Here is a 19,113-nt window from a genome sequence, read left to right as displayed (position 1 = left end):
TACATCAGGATTGTCTGCCAACCATAGGAGGCAGAGATAGAAACCTTACTCTAAGAGAGCTTTCAGTGTGTTTTAACTAAAACATGCTACAGTGTTTAATATAGTCATTCACATGCTCTCAACAAAATGGGTTTCAGGCGTTTTTTGGGTTTTCAGGTTTTAAAGTTTTTACACTTTGAAATGTGATGTATCTCTGAAAAGGCTCAATCTTCATTTATTATATGAACTACTGCTGTAGTAATTTTTCAAACACTTAAAGAATGTATTAGGCATTAAAATATATTAAAGTTGATTTTTTTTCAATTTGGAATTATCCTTTTGGCATAATTCAACTCAATGGATAAACAGAAATTGTACGGTCTGTATCAAAAACTGGTTTGCCCTTTCTTAAATCATCACGAAGAACAACAGCCATGAAAACCTTGGAGAAACAACCACTGTGTGAAATTCCTAGCAAGGACAGCATTTATTGGACCACGCAGGTTGGAAGGGACCTCAGGAGGTCTCTAGCCCAACCTCCTGCTCAAAAAGCAGGGTCAGCTACAAGGCCAGCCCAGGCTACTCAAGGCTTTGTCCTATCAGGTCTTGAAAGCCTCCAGGGATGGAGGCTGTCCAGTCTGCCTCCCTGCCCGGCTGTCTGCATTGGCTTTTCCTTCTATCCAGTTGGAATCTCTCTTGGTCCAACCAAGCCCCTTGTCTCTTGGCCTCCCACCATGCAGCACTGAAGAGCCTGGCTCTGTCTCCTCGATACCCTCCCCACGGGCAGGAGCAGGCTGCTATGATTCCCTCCCTTGGAGATGTCCTTCATGCAGGTTGAACAAGCCCAGGTCCCTCAAGCCTCTGCTATGACCATTCTGGTGGCCTCCACTAGACAGACCTTCCCCAGTTTTGTCAATGTCTGGCTTCAATTTGGGGCCCAAACGCGGAGGCAGTATCTTGCTGCAGACTAAGGAGCAAACAGAGGGGGATAAGCTCTTCCCTGAATCATCTGGCTGCACTCCTCCTGGTGCAGTCCCAGAGCCTGCCTTCCTGCCAGGGCCCACTGCTGGCTCATCTCCAGCTTGTCCCCAGCCACTCAGTCTGCAGATTTAACTGGCAACTACATCTTCGTTCTTAATAAAGTTCATAACAGAAAATTAATTATTACATACGGCAAGCCTTTGCACAAAAGCCTCATAGAAGCACCAGTCAGATACAAAATGGCTATAGCAATTACAGTAATTTATAAGTATGTGGTTTCTAATTAAAAGTGTTTAAACCATACAAATTTCCACTGGTTTGACAGACTTGCATTAGTAAGGTGATAGGTGACATGACCTCAGAGAACTACACTTTTCCATCTGTTAGGTACATTTTCAAAGCTAACTTGGAAAGTTTAACTGCAAAAATAAACTGGTTTACATGCAGAAATATTCATCGTCCTCCTTTTCCCACCATTACAAAATATACAGATAGGAAAAAACACAGACAGAAAAAAAACCATTCAAGACTGATTCGCAGTGGACGAGGACCACAACTAAAAAGAACGGTAAGAGTAAATAATGTGTTATGAAAGCATTTTGTAAAGAAGGTCATGAAGATTGAAAGAAGGGTTTTAGAAGGAGAAAAATTATTTTCAGAACACCTAAGAATAGCTGTGGAAAAAGAATCAGAATTATATGTCAACAGTAAGAAACACAATAACACTACTGAATTAGATTGTAAACACTATGCAGAAGAAACACATTCTACTTGTCCCACAAGTTGCCATGAATGTTTTCTTGATTCATGCTTCAATCCGATCATTGATACTTTGGTTAGTTTTGCACAAAGAAACTCTTTGATAATCGATCCCTAAAGAGTAGTGATTAAAAAGCTTTTAACCTTCATGGTTACAATAAAAAAAAATCTAATAATTTAAAATCCAAATTATGAGGTCTGGCTTTCTTTTAAGTATCTAAAGTAAATCACCAAAAATTAGACTGTGTGGAAGTTAGGAGGGAAGTGAAATTAAGTTACTTAGAGTACTTCACTGTGCATTTCCACACATTAAAATACCAGTATTTTTTTAGGATCTAACTCTTCGTAGCATAAGGTCCTTTTGTGATAACAACATCATCACAGCAAAAGTACGCTTACTGCATTCCCTGCTGTAATGCTGGCAACTCATTCAACCCAGTTTTCAACCACCCAGCTGAGATATTGGTGGCAGTCTGGTCACAGAAACAAGGAGAGCAATACTGTCTAGCCACTGACAAATTATCTCTCTGGGGAAAAATGTTAAGTCTTTGCTGAACTGACCAAACTTTTCACAGGCTGTCAACAACTGGGGACTGATATGACCAAGTATTAGCTAGTACTCTAGGTGATGAAAAAAGCAAAGTGAAAAAAACCAGAAATTCCATACTGTGCAATCACATAAGCACTACCTGCAAAATGTTATCACTTCCACAATACAGTACAGGATTTTGCTCCTTAAAACTTATCTAGGAATAGATTACTGGTTTTGGTATGGACATTTTTTTCCCCAAATCAGAGGAACTTGATAAGACTATTCTTTTAGGAACTATGAGACATGAGCATGAGTCCTTCTAGGCTGAATAAGGAATTGAAACCCATTCTCCCGCCCTTTGGTAAGTACTCCAGCTACGTGACTAAAGAGCAATCCCCCACCTCCCATCTTCCTGCTCTCTTTCAAAAAGCACACGCAATGCTCAGACAGGTGCCTACCACTGCACTGATGTGTTCCATGCTGTGGAACCTGCATGGGCAGAGACACAAAAGGGAGATTCATCTGAACTAGCTTTTCACTGTAGATGTCCAAAAGCATGCTGTATGCTCCTTTTCTACAGTAGGAGGACATGAATTCTGAAAACAACTCTTCCTAAACATCAACTGTAAATGGAGTCAGACATAGATACATACACATTTGGTCAGATGAAACATACATTAACATACAAATCCGCAATTGGGTGTCTAACCTTAGAGCAGGGCAGGAATTCAAACACCTGCCTCAAAACCAAGCAATAAGAAACAGAAGACATGTAGTCTTTTGCTAGGTGTAAGGCCTTCTAGACTGCTTTTTGAAGGCACCTAATTATCTCCAAGGTTCATTAGGACCACAACTTCAAAACAGGTACAGTAGTGGCCATCTTGAAAATTGTTAAACCTTTCTTTTTCTTTTTTCTTTTCTTTTTTTTAAATCTTCACATCTCACTGACTCTTTGCCTAGTTAAACCATACTTTCCCTACTAGCTGCCAGTTCACAGGAACTATTAGGCTACAGATGATGCTACAAGTTCTGCCTGTTACATGTAAGAGCAATAGGATACATTATCAGTACAGCAGGGTTAACTAACAGGTAATGCAAGGTCCTTTAAACAAAGGAACAAACATCATGGCTCTTCTCATAACTTAACTGAGGTTTATAGAAGATAACATGCTAGATCACATGTCAATAGTCAACAATATTTATGGTCAATTATCCTTATCAACATATACGTCCTTAATTGTAGCAAAATGTTTAAAACAATAAATTAAATAGCAGCTCTTGTGTCACCTTGGCTTGTTTGGAGGAAGCTGTCGACTTGGTCGTCTGATGGACTGGTTTGGCTGTACCTTCATGGAAGTTCTGGGAGAAGATCGAGCAAAGGGGTCTGGTGCTGGAGGCTTCTTGGGTATTTTTTTCACCAGTCGGCTCACCCATTTTTGCTGTTCTTCTGTAGAACTAGCTAACAGTAGTAGATTCTTTGCCGTTGAAATATCATAGTACACTGTAATAAGAATTTTTAAAATAAAAATGAATATTGTTATTATTCGAAACATGTCTCCACATCAAAAATTAGTTGTCAGATTACCACACTCTCACAGTCAACACAAAGAGAAATCAGCAGAGAAATCAAAACCAAAGTGAACCAGATTTTGCCAGACTTTAAGTTTCCTGCCTGCTGACAGTGCCTCCTCCTTACATTTAGAGGGTAACAACTTAGTACTGTGGAAGATACATACTCACAGGGAAACAAACCAAGGAAGGGTAACACAAAGAGGTGTGCCTGAGCCCAAGAAACTATGTAACAAGTCACAAAGAGTAAACTTCACTGAATGTCATCTATTTTGTAACACGCACTAACACTATTGTTTCGCACAGCAATGCAGCACAACACACAGTGTGAGCAGTCTTAAAACTACCATGCTTTACTGCGTGAGTCTGATGACACAACAGGTATGTACGTATATTGGCCACGTGCCACTAACTCACAGCAGTGAGATGATCCTCATGTAGACACCCTTAGAAAGGCTGATGGCTACGTACTAATAAAAGAAAAACCTACCTGTTTATGTTTAGTTGGTGTCAGACCATTACTAGAATCCTCTGATCTATTAGAACGCTTTGTGACTCCAGCGACTATATGCATATTCATATACTTGCTATTTACCTTTGCAAGGTGCTATAATCTCTTCTTTTTTATCCATGTGATCTTTGTGACATTTGATATGGCAACGGCGACATTCTAGAGCAGGAGGAGGTTTAAACATATGCCACAGTGGCTTCATACAAGCTTCACAATTGGTTGGAAAGTGATAAAGAGTAGGTATAAACTCATGTCCTTTGTGACAAATGCAATTTGACTTCTCTCCCATGGGCTCCACAGGAAATTCCTGTTCCTTTTTGCTCTCTCCTTCATTAGCATATAGAATCTAGAATCAAAGCAAAGTAATCTCGGTACTCCTAGATGACAAATGTAAATTCAGAGTAATTTTCTAAGTAGAAAGACTGAAGAATTACACTGGAATCTATTTTTTTCCAAGCATTTTTTAGTAAGTATTTCATTAGACAAAGTTATGAAAATATTTTTGACAATGTGTGAAATACCATGTTTGTTACACTGGAAACATTAATTTATTGCTGAATACCTGGAATATCCTTGGAATTTCCTTGGAATCTGCTCTGTACACATCAGTCTGAGTGACTGGTCGGACATGGAAGAGTTTGCTGTAGGAAATTATTTCAATAAGGACAAAAATTAATGTTACCAAAATGATAAATTTAAATTGACAGATTAAGTTAGGATACAACATACCACATTAAGGCTTAGAGCCATTAAAGATTTGGCAGTACAATTTTCTAATCGCTTGATTAAAGCCCTATCTTTCAATCCTGCACATGAACTTCCAACAACCCTAAATAAAAAGAAGCCACGAGTATCCACCTGTATTTGCAAAAAAAATGACAGCACTGAAAAACCAACATCATGTGACTTTAATGATTGCCAATTACTTTCTAACACAATCCTCTCCCCACTCTCCAACCTCTGAATATCCACATTCTGCTTTGGTTAAGAAAATAAATTAAGTAACTATACAACCCACCTGCAAGGACATGTTCTAAGTCAAAATGTACAAACACTGAAAATTATAGCCTCTCTGCTTAACGTTTTTGTGTATGTGAGGTAGGTCTAGCCGAGCTAGTAGAAGCAGGTCAGTTACATCAGAACTCAATGGAGCTCCCTGTATCAGACTGAGCACCACACTACTGCTGCACCACTGCTTACAGCAAACACAATTCTTCATCACAACGGATACCTAAGGTCCCAGCTCCATAGTTCAAATTACAAAAGTACGTCCCATTTGACATGCTCCCAGACTGGACCTCAAGTCAAAGTCTTTCCAAAGTTCACCTACAAATCAGAAGAAGGAATCTCACATGATAATACTTACTCTATATCTAATACCATATAGGGATTAGATTGCTCTTTATCTTGTTCACTGTCATAGAACAGGATCTTCTTACTGCTTACAATTACATACTGTTAGGAGACAGAAAAGCATAAAACGCACATTTTAATCCAGCTCAGCACAGATGTCAAAGATGCCACAGCAATTACCACAGATGTTACAGCAATATTTTTCTACAATTTTATTAAATGGTAACTAAATGGACAATAGTAGTACTGTATGCTAAGTCCATGATTTGCCAATAAATTCACTGCACAACAAAATTCTGATTACCTGATAAATCAGTTTATGTTATCAGACTAACTTAAACAAATTTAAGTACCTACGAAAAGATAAAAATGAAAGTCTGGAAGAAAGTAAGATAAAAGCTTTTCATTTCTATTTTACTGATTTAATTTTCACTTGGACTGGTAGTAAGAATAATTGTCATCTTATGATGCCTATTTTACATGTGCAGTTCACAATTAATAGGGATCATACTCACAGAGATCACTGTTATACTTACCAGCATTGCTAGCATTTTTCATAAAAAAGCTAGTTACCTAGAAGACCTCCTATTTCACAAAAAAGCAGTAAATGGGTGAAGGCTGCACAAGGCAGATGAGTAGTTGTTAGTTTTATCTCCTAAATAAAGAATTTTGTCAAGGGCATCTGTTTCTAGACTCTGCTGAATTCCAGCTACGTAATACTGCTGGGAATGCTTATGGCTGAATGTACAAGGTCATGTATGTTTGAAGATCATGAATTGCTGTTCTCACCTCTGTCTGGACAAAGAAGTGTCTTAACCTATTACAATTGTCTTAACCTGCTCCTCTCAGACATAGCTATACCAACTAACATATTTTATACATTTAAGTAATGAGAGAACACATATCGAAGAAAATTGAAGTGTTGAAAACCTGCAGTAAGTTTAAACCCCAGACTACACATGAAACAAGATCATAAATCTGGTTTTCTTACCTTTTTAACCCATCCAAATTTTTTAGTGTTATTTCTAACAGGCAGTGATAGCCAGCCTTCCAATCTTGATTCTAAAAAAAAAAAGATATATATTAAAGAACATAAATATTCAGAAAACATTATTTTTGAGACTACTATGCATTTTAAAATAGTTATCAAAGATCAATAATAAAGCAACAGAGCAAACATGAGAACATGAACTATTTAAAACTACAAGGTCTTGCAAGGTTTATCACAGTAAATGTTCAGGAATAAATTAAATCATGTATTCCTGAATACAGCCAATAACCAACAATGCAATCACAAAAAAGTAGTAGGCACAAGGAGGAAGGGGAAGAGCAAACTTGCAATTATAGCACACACATTCCCTTTAGTAGTTTCTTCAGGACTTAAAATGCTTATGTTTATCAACCTTTACCTTTTAAAACAGCATCTGAAGATATTAGTACAGACCACACAACATCCAGTTCAAGACAAAAAAGGCAAACTACCACCACAAATAGCCTATATCCTCTATACACTGAGTAAAATTTCAGAAGTTTAGTATTGCAATTTGTATTTTTTGCTCTGTAAATTTTTGGTTTTTTCTAATTCTGCCTATATCTCCTAGGCTTTCTACTCCAAAATAAGTAATTTTTGGCTAATCCTTAGGCCCCACCTAAACTCAACTGCCTTTTCACACACTTGCAGTATATTGCACTAGCACATTAGTCAGATTGGATTTATCAACAGTATTAACAGCTCAGCTATTGTTTGACATACACTTTTCAGTAGTAACCAAAAGCTCACCAGGATCACACTCTCCTAGTGCTTGGTGATACATACTATCACATAACCTTTGACCCTTATTTTATAACTGCACTTAATACAAGCATTTATTTCCCCTATGTTTTATTAAAAGGAACTACTCAATCACAGTATTTTTCTAATGAGCTTCCCACCCTAGCAGATAACCTCTACCGCTGCTGAGGAACCTCCAAGTCATAAATACTGAAGCCTTAAGTATTAACAAGCACAAAACCATGAAATGAGCATAAACATGCTCCAAAATTGCAAAAGCTATTTCCTTTCTCATCAGACAGCATTTGCAGGCTCCTGCCCATGATTAACATAGCATAACAAGTATTCATAGAATTCTCATTTTGTCTGGAGAGACCTGAAGCAAAGTTATTTACTCAGATATGCACTGTCTTCAAAGTTTACTGCTCTAGAAGCACTGATGTTGATGACACATTTTTATGTACATACCAAGTACATGAAGTAGTTCTATAACGTGTATTTTGCCTCGTACCTGCCACTTTAAATTTTTCCTTTCAACTACACCTGATGCAAAAGGTAGCAAGCATAATGCTGATGCAAAAAATCCTTCCCCACATCCAGGAAGCATGAGTAGTTTGTTAATGGTGTGAAAAAATATGCATTAATATTTTCCTTATTTTTCTCTGTAATCTCTAATACTATCGCATGAAATTGGACAAAATGAGAGCTTCTGATTACACTTCTTCATTTCTGGTGTCCATTCTATATTAACAGATCAGAGAAAGGGCAGAATATTCCAAAATTTCCACAGTACGTGCTTATAAGCACTAGGAAGGAAACCAACAAAACACAACCATCATACCTCAAATCTGTTTTAATTATGTCAGCAAAAAGTCCTAGCTTAGATATGGTTTTTGCTTTACAACAAAACAAAACTATGCAGAAAACATAACAGCAGCTAACAATAAAAAAATTATGTATGTACTTAACAATTCTTTTATTAGAAGCCTCACAGCAAAAACCAGAGAATGAGGAAAATAGAGGAAATGCATTATTCTTTACTCTAGTTTGATGAAGTAATGTCAATATCCCAAAACAAGTTCCGCCTTCAGTGGAAAGTTATTCAGGCTTTAAAGAAACCTCAAGTGAAATACAGAAATTTGAATGTAATTAAAAAAACCCCACCTCTGACATTAACACTAAACATAAGTTTTGTTCAACACAGTGTATGTGTAGTCATATAAAATGAATATAGAATTAATAACACAAAGCTCTGTTTTACCAGAGCCATATCATTTCATTATATGCTTTATGTGTCTGGAAAAATGAATAAATTCTGCTTGCCTCATCCATACAAGAATCAAATATTAAGATTCAAATTAAGGCAAAACAATGTAATACTCAGAAGACTCAATTTCTATGAGCAAATAATGTAAATTTAGATGGTGAGGAGTTAGATGTCTTCACACTTCACTTAAACACAAAGATTTGACCCTTTGGCATCCAGTATCTTAGGGTCATACAGATAGCTGCAGATACTGGATAGAGGCTACCCTGAAAACAAGGCCACCAGGCTCATTTATTCAATGATTTCATGAAAATGGTGGTTTTGTAAATGGCAGCAAGCATCTGTAAACATTCAGAGAAAACAGGCCAGTTATTTGTTCATGCAAACTTTTTCATGTCTTTGATGGCAATGTTTACTGCCACTGCAGTGTTTTTACTGTTTTTTGTTGCTTTTTGTTTGTTTGGATTTTTTTGTTGTTTTAATAATGTATTAATAGCGTTAGTTTTGAAACAGAAAAAAAGACACAGTAAGAACAAAACCAAACAAGGTCTCAGGGATGTCACCTGTGCTATCAACTTCTGTAGGGCTGTGGGAACAAGACAAAGGTTCTTCCTCTGAGTCAGAATCAGAATCGAGAAGCATGCGAGAACTGGAAGGCTTAGTGGCAATACTGACAGAGGTAGAAGAGTGCTGGTAGGTAAAGGACATGGATTCCATAGTGTGGGATTGAGTGATATGGACTAAACATAAAGCATAAAAGGAGGAAAAAGGTAGAAAAGAAGTCAAAATAGCATCTCTAAGAAGAGAGTATTAGTTTTACATTTCATCACCTAACACAGTAATGGCAAAGTAACCACCACTGTAAAGTGGAAAAAAATACTTAGTTTTAATGGAGTACAATAGAATTTTTTAAAGACATTTCTTTAAATAAATGTAAGATGAAGTATGATTACAGACAAATTTAGTTAGTAGGTGGACAGTGATCACTATTGAAGTATTGATAAGATGGTAGAAATACACGAAGATGAAAAGCCACAGAATCATCAGACCGTTAATTTAATACTTCAGCTTCTATGGTAAAACACTGATATAAACCCAATTAATGCAGAAATATTAATAAAATTAACATACCAGGGAATCCATCATCTGCCTCAGCGTCTCCAGGTCCACTGCCTATGCTACTGTTGTCTAGACCAATGTGCAATGACTGCAGCTGTGAACGAAGCTGTTCAATGTCACTGTCTTTGCTGTCCAGAGTCATCTGGAGTTCAATCCGTATCTGACTCTCTTCTGCTATTTGCTGTAAGGATAAATTACAAGATTTCCTATTATCACAATGGTCAGTTACTCAGAGAAAACATAAGTAGAAAATTATGCAGACTTTGCAGCTAATCTCAATATATACACTGCATAATTCTTTTGGTCACGGGAAATTCAGGAATAGAGACTGTATACACTACCTTAAAGCCTGTATCAATTCAATGAGAATTAGAAAAAAATGCTATCAATGTTTATATTTGCAAAAGGGTCTTACTGCCTGCATTTCATTGATTTCCTTCTGATATTTGATCATCATTTGGGTTAACTTTTCTCTTTCAGACTTCAGTTCCATATGCAGTTTCTTATTTTCCTTTTCCTTCCGCCTTACATCAGTGTCAGCTCCACGTTTGACTGGACCCTTCCGATTCATGATCTCAGCCAATTTATTCACAGCCTTCCCATGGGAAAGAAAAAAATGACAAAAACCACACCAATAAATACACAGTTTATCATGAAGAAATAGTCTTCTCTCCTATCCACTACCAGACACTTTTAATCTAACTGTAAACTAAGACCTCTGCAATTCAGTACTATAAAGTTGCTTTAGTTCAATGTATTACTCAAAATTGAAAAGAAGGTAATGATGTCATTTTCACTTCAAGCAAGCATTAGCTGTGAACACTTCTATTCATTTAAATACTCCCTTCGGTTTTCATTAGTTAGCCCCAAAATATATCCTTGGATTAAAATGCCACTTGTTCTAAAAAACAATCTGGATTAAAATCAGAAATATTCTCTTTTATGGAACTTGTAAAGGAATATAAATCAAGATGGAAAACAGTAAAATATGAATTCATTTGACTGAAATTAAGATTTTTGCTGGTGCACTGCACCTGGATTAGGAATTCCTAATAACAAGGATGCAGTTTCACTACACTGAAAGTCTACTTAGTAGAAGCAAAAAAAAGATCATTTTAAGTTGGTTTAGGGGCAAAAAAGAATAAAGCATTAATGGTACATATAGATAGTTTACCATGGAAAGTTTTCTATTAAAAATTATTTGATTCACAAACACTATCTCTTCATTCAGATACATTTGCTTACCTGGGTTTTCAATGTTCTTTCATTCAACAACTGTTTCTCAAATTGTGCTTTAATATTTCCTACATTTGCTTCTTCTTCTTTCAGCTTTGAAATTTCTGTAGCAAGGTAATTAAGAAAAAATAAACTCATTATAAAAGAAAATAGTACTATTAGAGAACAAAACTGGTTTCAAATTAAATTGCATTTGGTTCAGAGAATACATACGTTCTTGTGCTTCCTTCAGTTTATTGTTTAGTTCCTCCTTCTCATTAGCAAGATTAGCCACATCACTAGTTAGTGTCCTATTTGCTTCCTCCAACTACAAAACAAAAAGTGCACGTGACCACTTAACAAAACTCATTTGGCATACGAAAGCATTACAGGACAGAAGGAAATGCTTCAGAATGAAACCTGAATATAGGATAAGAGGACCAGCTGTAAGAGGGGTAGGGGCACAAAAGAAAGAATGATCAGAGAGATGCATTGAAGAAACATGGTAAAACTTTTTTTTTTTTTCCTGTTTCATTCAAAGAAAATAAACATTTTTAAAATGTCAGGTATACTTGTATATCACTTACCTCTAAGTATGCTACATAACAATGGATAACTCAAACTGCAAATAAAACTCAAGGTCATGTAAACCTCTACCAAAATCACAATTCGTATTACTCACAGAGGCTATTGTGGCATCTTTCTCAGTAAGTTCCTGTTTATGCCTAGCCATCATCTCTTTAATCTCCAGCTCTTTCATAATCTTCTCTTTTTCCAAATCAGAGTACTGTTCTTCAGCAATGGAACGTGCAAGTTGTTCTGAATCCGCTTTTGTCAACGTAATCTCTAGCTGAGCAGCCAAGGAATCTCTGCAAATTATTGATATATATTATTAACTTTAAAAATGGCAGGTTACTGGGTGGGGTGGGTGTGGTAGAGAAAAAAAAAAAAAAGAAAACAACAAAAAGTCATCCTAATCTTTTACGTATTAGTAGTACAACTAGTAAAACCTACCTCTCATCCTGTAACTCTTGTATCTTTTGCTGCATTTCTTTGCAAAGTTTGGTCTTTTCCTCACATTCTTCTTTAAGTTCTCGAACTTGCGTCTTATACAGAGTCTAGAATTTAAAGTTGGAAAGAAAAGGACATGACTTGCATATTCTAGCTTGAAGGTACACAAAAAATGATACAAGATGACACGGTATGCAATTCTTTAATCACACACTCAATTATAGTATAATTGTGCAATGCCTTCTCTAAATTTAACTAAACATCATCATCATTCACAAATATGTTTCAGTTATTTTTTGTTTTTTTTGTAACTTGTCTTTGTGAATTGACAGATGCATGATATACATTTTATATGTTCATAAGCATACTGTTAAAGAGACTCTAAATGTGAAAGTCACTATTTGATAGAAAATCAGAAGTATCAGAAGCAAGGAAAATCATTTATTTTTCTCTACTATTTTAAATCTTTGTCTGACATAGGTAGGTATGTAGAATTTAGACTTTAACCATACAAATCCATGAAACGAAAATGACAGTTAAAGAGCAAAAAGAAGCATAGGAGGAAGGAAAAAACAGATTAGAAAAGCATTTGAAATTCAAAATTTCATGAAATCGATACAAATCTAGAGCTCTAAAGGAAATGAAAGAAAAATCATATTGCTCTGTACACTCAAACGACTGAGTACAGGTAAAGTGACAGACAACTGCAAGTGGACTTACTGCAGGGATTTCAAGACAGACTGTCTCTCTCTGGGCTGTCCAGAGCAGTCAACTGACCTCAACTCTCCCTTCCTCTCCTTTACTGTGTGCAACTTTTTGATCTATTAAAACTTCATATAGTCCTTCTCCTCACTGACCTGAAGACCACAGTAAAATCTTAAGTTTCCTCTAATTCTGAAACAAGCCTTTTGGCCTCTACCTGCAGTGCAACTGCCTGTGCACTGTTAATATAAATTAACCTCCATATACTAGTGATGATTACTAAGTACAATACTCATTTATTCTGTTGTACCTTATCACAATAAAGCAAAAACTCCAACAGATCTCTACCAAGTTTGGCTGTAATGCAAAAATTTCCTTCCAAGCCTTAAATGCCCACGTTTTGTCACACCACGTGATTCTGAGAATACAGCTCTTCTCTTCCATGCAGCACGGAAGAGATGCTGAATGCAAAAGGCTTGAAACATGCAGAAAAATATTCACACTGTAGAAGAACAAGCTGCTTGACTCCTCCCTCCCTCTGAACTGTGTTTGGGACTCCCTTCCAAAGCTGGGACATTTCTTAACATGAGCTCTTTCACACAGCTCTGTGATCAAGAAAAAGGAGTGATGGCAAGGCTGCAGAAAACACTGCAGACAGACACAAGAAAAAGAATTAACTTTAGGTTAGAGATGTGAAACGCCTGATGGCTGAGGAGGAAGAAGAAAAGCTACTATTGTACTTAGTGAACAGATTAGTATAAAAATAAAGAAGCATAAAACATACCGAGAAATACTGTTCAGCTTCAAGTTGGTCTTGAAGCTCTTTCATTTGTCCATCTGCATCTTGACGTTCCCTAGAAAGGAATAACACACTTTAAAAGAAAAGATATGAAGATATTCCAAACTAGTAAATAGAAAAGACAGCATTCACACTCTTAAGATCTTCAGTCATTTCCTGACAAAAGTATGGTCAGCAATTAAACCTGAGGCTTCCTCTAGTTACCTAGCTCTCTTTTTCACTTGTACAGCTGAGAACACTGCACTAATAACAAGTCAGTTTAATACTGTTAACACACAAACTACAACAGTGTCACATGGTTTAACCAGTAAGAGACACTGATAAAGCAAACAGCCACCAACAGAATGTTATTTCCATGTAAAACATCACTGATCTGACAGATTGGTTTGGGTCTCTCGTTTGCTAGAGCTCAGTCTGTTAAACCATGCCTGTGTTCTTCAACAAGCATCATTTCTTGAATTCATCTGTTATTAAAACAACTCAGAAAGTCAATTAGTCAGACCCATAACAAACAGTAATGTAGCAGAAAATATTTCTGCCAATGTTTCACATTACAGCAACCATCACATGTAGCCGCCTTCTACATGAGTAACTACATCTTGCTGACAGAAAAGATAAAGCACAAGGAGATAAACCATCAGAAGTCATAAAGGAGCTAAGAATGAGATTAATCTGATACATGTGCTAAACTTGTCTTTTCATTCAAAAGAATGCTCATAAGTCAACATAAAGTTAAAAAAAAAAATTATTTATTATCAGGTGCAAATATTACTTGTAAGACCTTGAAGAACTGCTGGGATTTAACACAACTCCTATCTGAAGGTCCAACAGATGTGTTTGAACATCTTTAGTACTAGGCATTTCCAATGGTTATGCTTCACAGCTCTGTATTAGTATTCATTTCCAACTCTAATAAGGTCTCCTGGACTAATAATGCCAGTAACTTTCCTCTTCCACTGAAGTCTTATGTAATTTTAAAAAAAAGTACATAGATTTTCTGTTAAGTGTTTCCCTGAAGTCCTCACACTCTTGTGTTTAACCTCGTTTTTTAAAGATTTTCAGGGTAACAAACATCTTTTACTACAAATCTATACATTGCTGAATCACTAGGGCAAATCTCAGCTAGAGCTGTGAATTTTTTTAAACAACAATTAAGTTTTGCACTGTAGAATAGCATATTTTGTGCAGCGAATTTTTAAAATTAATATTGCTCTCGGCTTTTGCCCCAAACCAATTACAAAACAGTAACATTACTAAAAAACATAGAGCAAATCTGCGTACTTGCGGAGTTCGTTATTTTGTTTTTCCAGACTTAATTTGATTTCCTGAAGATGGTTATTCTCCTGTTTTAGCTGCTTCTCTGACATTTTCAAGGTGTTGACCTGCTGCGTTTGCATCTTGAGGTCATTTTGAGTGAGACAGCGCTTTTGTGTTTCTTGCTCTATTTTTAATGTCAGGTTTTTTACCTGAAGAATAAACAGAAACCTGTGAATTTTACAGACCTACACAGGAAAGCAACATTTAAACAGTTTTTCATATTGACTTCCTCTACATTTCTGAACAACATGCTCACATCTTTTGATAAGTCAAAGCTGTTTCCTGAATAAAGGCATTAGCAGACAATAAATAAGCTAGTTTTAACATGTCAATCTCACAGCATTTTACATTCCAGAAGAAAAACTTTTTAAGATCAATAATGCTGAAATATTTCAGAAAAATGAAACCACACTCCATAAAATAGACTTTTTAAAGCTCCAAATACAGAGAAGGAAAAAGTTATTGCCATTCTCATTCACAAACATTCCTAAATATAGCTATGATAGGGAAAATATTGGGATATTGAAAACCAGGTTCCACTTGAGACTCCTTTTGTCAGTGTTCCTTACATCTTCATTTAGTATATCCTTTTGCCTAAGGAGCTCATTGATTTTCTGTTGTGATTGTTTGAGATCGCAGTCCAACATGGAGCGCTGCTTTTCAGCTTCTAACAACCGGTTTTCTACTTTTTGCTTTAAAGCTCTCTCTTCCAAAAGTTTCTTCTCCATTTCTGTGAAGTAAGAGATTTAAGATGTCAGTCAGTGTAAACCAGCAGATTTTGAAGAGCAAGGGTAGGAGGACATCTATCCCACATTAACAATAAGCAACATGTTTATTATCCTTTTAACACTGAAGAGAAAGATTGCTGAAAAGTGATTCATTAAAATTTTCACAGTAAACCCACACCCAGAGGATGCTTTTGCAAGCATTCCTGACTGATAGCTGTTTCCTACTTTTGAGTTTCAAGAGAACTTCCAGTTTATCTGCAACACATCTGAGACGGATAAAAAGGGTGGATTTTTAAAAATAATCCATCTAAATCTACTGAAGTGTTGCTTTGACTATGATAATTTGAAATCATTTAAAGAGTTGAAGCTGTTCAGGAACCTGATATGCCAAGTGATTCAGCCATTATTACTGAGGCTTCTTTTGAACACCTGAATGCTCTAAATTTTTGTGAATGCTCTGCAACTAGAAGGACAGGATCTGTAGGCAGCTTTTTAAGTAGCCGCAACAAACATAAGCTATTTAATTCAAAAATAAGAGCCATCTTATGGAATTGTTTGGTAATTATCCCTCTCTCCAAGAGATTTCAATTGTCATGAGATGCACCAGAATATGCATTGCGACTATGGAAGTGCAGCAAAGGCTTTGCCATTTCTAAGTCTATCTGGTCTACATATTTAAATTATGAAGTTGCTGGCATATTTTATTTAGGAAGACACAACAAGGTATGAGTACACTGAATAAGAACACAGATAAGCTCTTAACAAAAATGTTTAAAGCAGTTTTAGTAATACAAATTTAAGAAAAATTAATTCAGAATACACTAACACAGCAAATGAGTTAGTAGTGTGTGCAATGGAGAATCTGTTTAGTCTGAGACTACATCAGTGTGTCTTTAACCTAGAAAAACATGGACAAAGGGACTACAACTCATTTTACAACACAAATTATCTTTAAAAAGAACAGGGGAATCAAGGAAAAAAAGCCTACACTTAGGCTTCCACTAGCATCAAAAGATTATATTACCTACTTTGTATAATTTACACCTAAGTCCAACTGTGATGTCAAATACATACCTTTCATGGCTTCAGATTTTGCCTCCTCTATAGATTCATAGATCTTATTTTTGTCTGCTAATCGTGCTTTTGTGGCTTTATGTTCAGCTTCTTCTTGTTCAAGGTTCTGCTGCATAACTTTGAATTTATATGTCATATCTATTTCCATGTTGCTCTTTTCCTGTTAAAGAAAAAATTACATTGGAATGAAACATTAAATGCATTAGGTTAAAGACAAAATTTCAAACAGTAACATGCTGCTTGTAAGTATGCCAATGGTAGAAGAGAGAGCTCAGACTCTAGGGAGCTAACTGAGAACTCATTTCCACAAATGTTTTTCTATGGATGGCAAAATGCTCCAAAAATGCGCAGTGACATCCCCTGTTGCAAACTATTATAGAATTACTGCCTTAACAACCAACATTCTGTAATAAAAGCGGCTCAAAGATTAAGTCTATTGAAGAATCTTTTCAATACTTTTGTTTCAATGACAAATTTGTCGAAAAAAATGTTAGCAGAAGCTTTTTTATTTTTGGCAATATTGAGAGTTTAAAAAAAAACCACAACAGATGAAATGAAATGTTACTACTGCGTTGTTAAGCTATACACTGGAGTACATCATTATGTACTTTAGAAGTATAATGTATTATATGATCATAAGGGAAATGATGTCTCCCTCCCCCTTCTCAAATCACAAAATAACCCAAAAAATTCAAAGAAAAAGAATAAACACTGAAAACAAGGCTTATTTTCTGCACAGATTTTGTCTCCGTGTCTCAAGTAACAAAAGCTTAAATTTAAAAATTCCGTAAGAACATAACACCAATGTTCACTTAGAAGTATTGTTACCTTTTCTAAATCTGTAAGTTTTTCCTGCAATTGTCTCTTCTCCATTTCCAGTTTGGCTAATGCACTCTTTCCATTTTTTACTTCTTCTTCGAGGCTAGATATTCGACCTAAAAATGACCAAAACATCAATAAGGCTGGGCAGTGTGTGAAAAAAGAATGTACTTTATCTACTTAGAAATAAAGTTTTTCAAATGTAACAGCTCCTAATTCTGACTATTAAGAACATCTCCCTTTGGAGTGATTTTAAAAGTTATCAGTAATATTTTCTAAATGTTATCACACATTTTCTCTTAAATGTGTGTCCATGCTTACATAACATTGTATAGAAAAGCACACTAATGTAGTCACAATCTGAAGCTCAAATAACATCACCAAAACCTGTCTTTATTTCTGAAATGAGAAGCAAGCTTCACTTCAGAAGACTTTCAGGAATACCTTGTAAATCACTGATAATCTCTGATCCATGACTTCGATCTCTCCTTTCTGATTCTAGAGCAGACTGAAGATTGAGAAAGTCCTTCTCCAGTTTGAGTTTTGCATTCTCTAGCAGGCAGTTCTTATCTTGTAGTTCTCTATTATTAGCTTCCAGCTGCTGGATTTGCTTTGTGCTTTCTGTCTGGTTCTTCCTTAACCTGGCTGCAGTATCAGACTCTGACCGCAGCAAAGAATTGGCTTCATCCAACTAAAGATTGACAAAAACATACTTCAGAAACAATTAAAATATAACAACTACCATTTCTACTACAAAATACTACATTTTACGAATTAAAGAAATAAAAAGGATTGTATTTTAAGATTACTTTTGAATACCAAACATGACAAGAAAGAACAGCTTTTAAAACTCCATTACACATTTCAATTCCGTCCACTACTAACAAAATGCGTACTTTAAATGGATATTAATTTAAAATATACATAGATAAAGTTGGCATGCCTGTCTTTGTAGTTGATTGATTTTCTCATTGGATATTTGAGAGTTCTGATTCCTCTTTTTTAAATCTTCAAGCTGGTCTTTCAAACTGTTAACTACAACAAAAATATTACAACATTGTTAATCACGGTCATAAAAAAGCTTCAATTTGAACTATAATTCATTTATTTTATCTTTTAAAAACCCACATCAAAACAGAACCCTTCAAGCATGGTTCAACATACCCTCATTTTCCAAATTGCGTTTCTTATCTGCTTCATGTTCTGCTTTTCTCTGGTATTCTGTATTCTTATGCTGAAGAAGAGCCTTCTCTCTTTCTAACTGTCTGACTGCAGACTCTACATTCTTCCTTAAAGTTATCTAGATATATTTAAAAAAATACACCACTAATTACATACAGAAGAGTGGTATTCTTTAAATGGTAAAAAGACAGCTCATGCACTCAGTTTAGTTTGTAATGGAGAAAGACACAGTCTATTTGCCTGCTGCAAACACAGCGTATCAGAACACATGGTCAAATCCAGCCCAGGACGACTGTGGCCCGGAGGTTTTACAATTTAAAGACTGTTTGATCATTTGGATTTGATGAATCTGGTAAACCTGCCTAGCAGCCACTCCAGAAGCACAAAAACATACGTGTAATGCAAGATCTTGACACGCACCTGGA

The 19,113-nt window shown here is 35.9% G+C and overlaps 1 protein-coding gene and 1 long non-coding RNA gene across 4 annotated transcripts in view; both read right to left on the bottom strand.

Moving 5' to 3' along the window:
* ROCK2 (Rho associated coiled-coil containing protein kinase 2) overlaps window positions 1-19,113 on the bottom strand; it is a 110,142-nt gene that overhangs the window by 12,866 nt on the left and 78,163 nt on the right. For 2 of the 3 annotated variants that reach the window (XM_069805791.1, XM_069805792.1), the window contains exons 13-32: window positions 18,671-18,806; window positions 18,450-18,541; window positions 17,951-18,197; window positions 17,516-17,622; window positions 16,688-16,847; window positions 15,455-15,615; window positions 14,850-15,034; window positions 13,554-13,623; window positions 12,071-12,174; window positions 11,739-11,925; window positions 11,291-11,384; window positions 11,087-11,181; window positions 10,257-10,436; window positions 9,854-10,022; window positions 9,286-9,462; window positions 6,676-6,746; window positions 5,698-5,786; window positions 4,894-4,972; window positions 4,416-4,677; window positions 3,539-3,752 (exon numbers count right to left, since the gene is read on the bottom strand). In XM_069805791.1, coding sequence (XP_069661892.1) covers window positions 3,539-3,752; window positions 4,416-4,677; window positions 4,894-4,972; window positions 5,698-5,786; window positions 6,676-6,746; window positions 9,286-9,462; window positions 9,854-10,022; window positions 10,257-10,436; window positions 11,087-11,181; window positions 11,291-11,384; window positions 11,739-11,925; window positions 12,071-12,174; window positions 13,554-13,623; window positions 14,850-15,034; window positions 15,455-15,615; window positions 16,688-16,847; window positions 17,516-17,622; window positions 17,951-18,197; window positions 18,450-18,541; window positions 18,671-18,806 — 2,879 coding nt within the window. The remainder of the gene's footprint in view (window positions 1-3,538; window positions 3,753-4,415; window positions 4,678-4,893; window positions 4,973-5,697; window positions 5,787-6,675; window positions 6,747-9,285; window positions 9,463-9,853; window positions 10,023-10,256; window positions 10,437-11,086; window positions 11,182-11,290; window positions 11,385-11,738; window positions 11,926-12,070; window positions 12,175-13,553; window positions 13,624-14,849; window positions 15,035-15,454; window positions 15,616-16,687; window positions 16,848-17,515; window positions 17,623-17,950; window positions 18,198-18,449; window positions 18,542-18,670; window positions 18,807-19,113) is intronic. The other variant, XM_069805793.1, reaches the window with a different exon arrangement.
* LOC138689714 (uncharacterized) lies at window positions 1,157-3,532 on the bottom strand. The gene is made up of 2 exons (XR_011328616.1): window positions 2,387-3,532; window positions 1,157-2,340 (listed from the first exon to the last, which is right to left on the bottom strand). It is a non-coding gene; the product is annotated as an uncharacterized lncRNA (long non-coding RNA).

Source organism: Haliaeetus albicilla, chromosome 18, assembly GCF_947461875.1.
Source record: "Haliaeetus albicilla chromosome 18, bHalAlb1.1, whole genome shotgun sequence".
Taxonomy (NCBI): domain Eukaryota; kingdom Metazoa; phylum Chordata; class Aves; order Accipitriformes; family Accipitridae; genus Haliaeetus; species Haliaeetus albicilla.
Note: the sequence above shows the minus strand (reverse complement) of the source record. Positions and strands in the feature narration are given on the sequence as shown.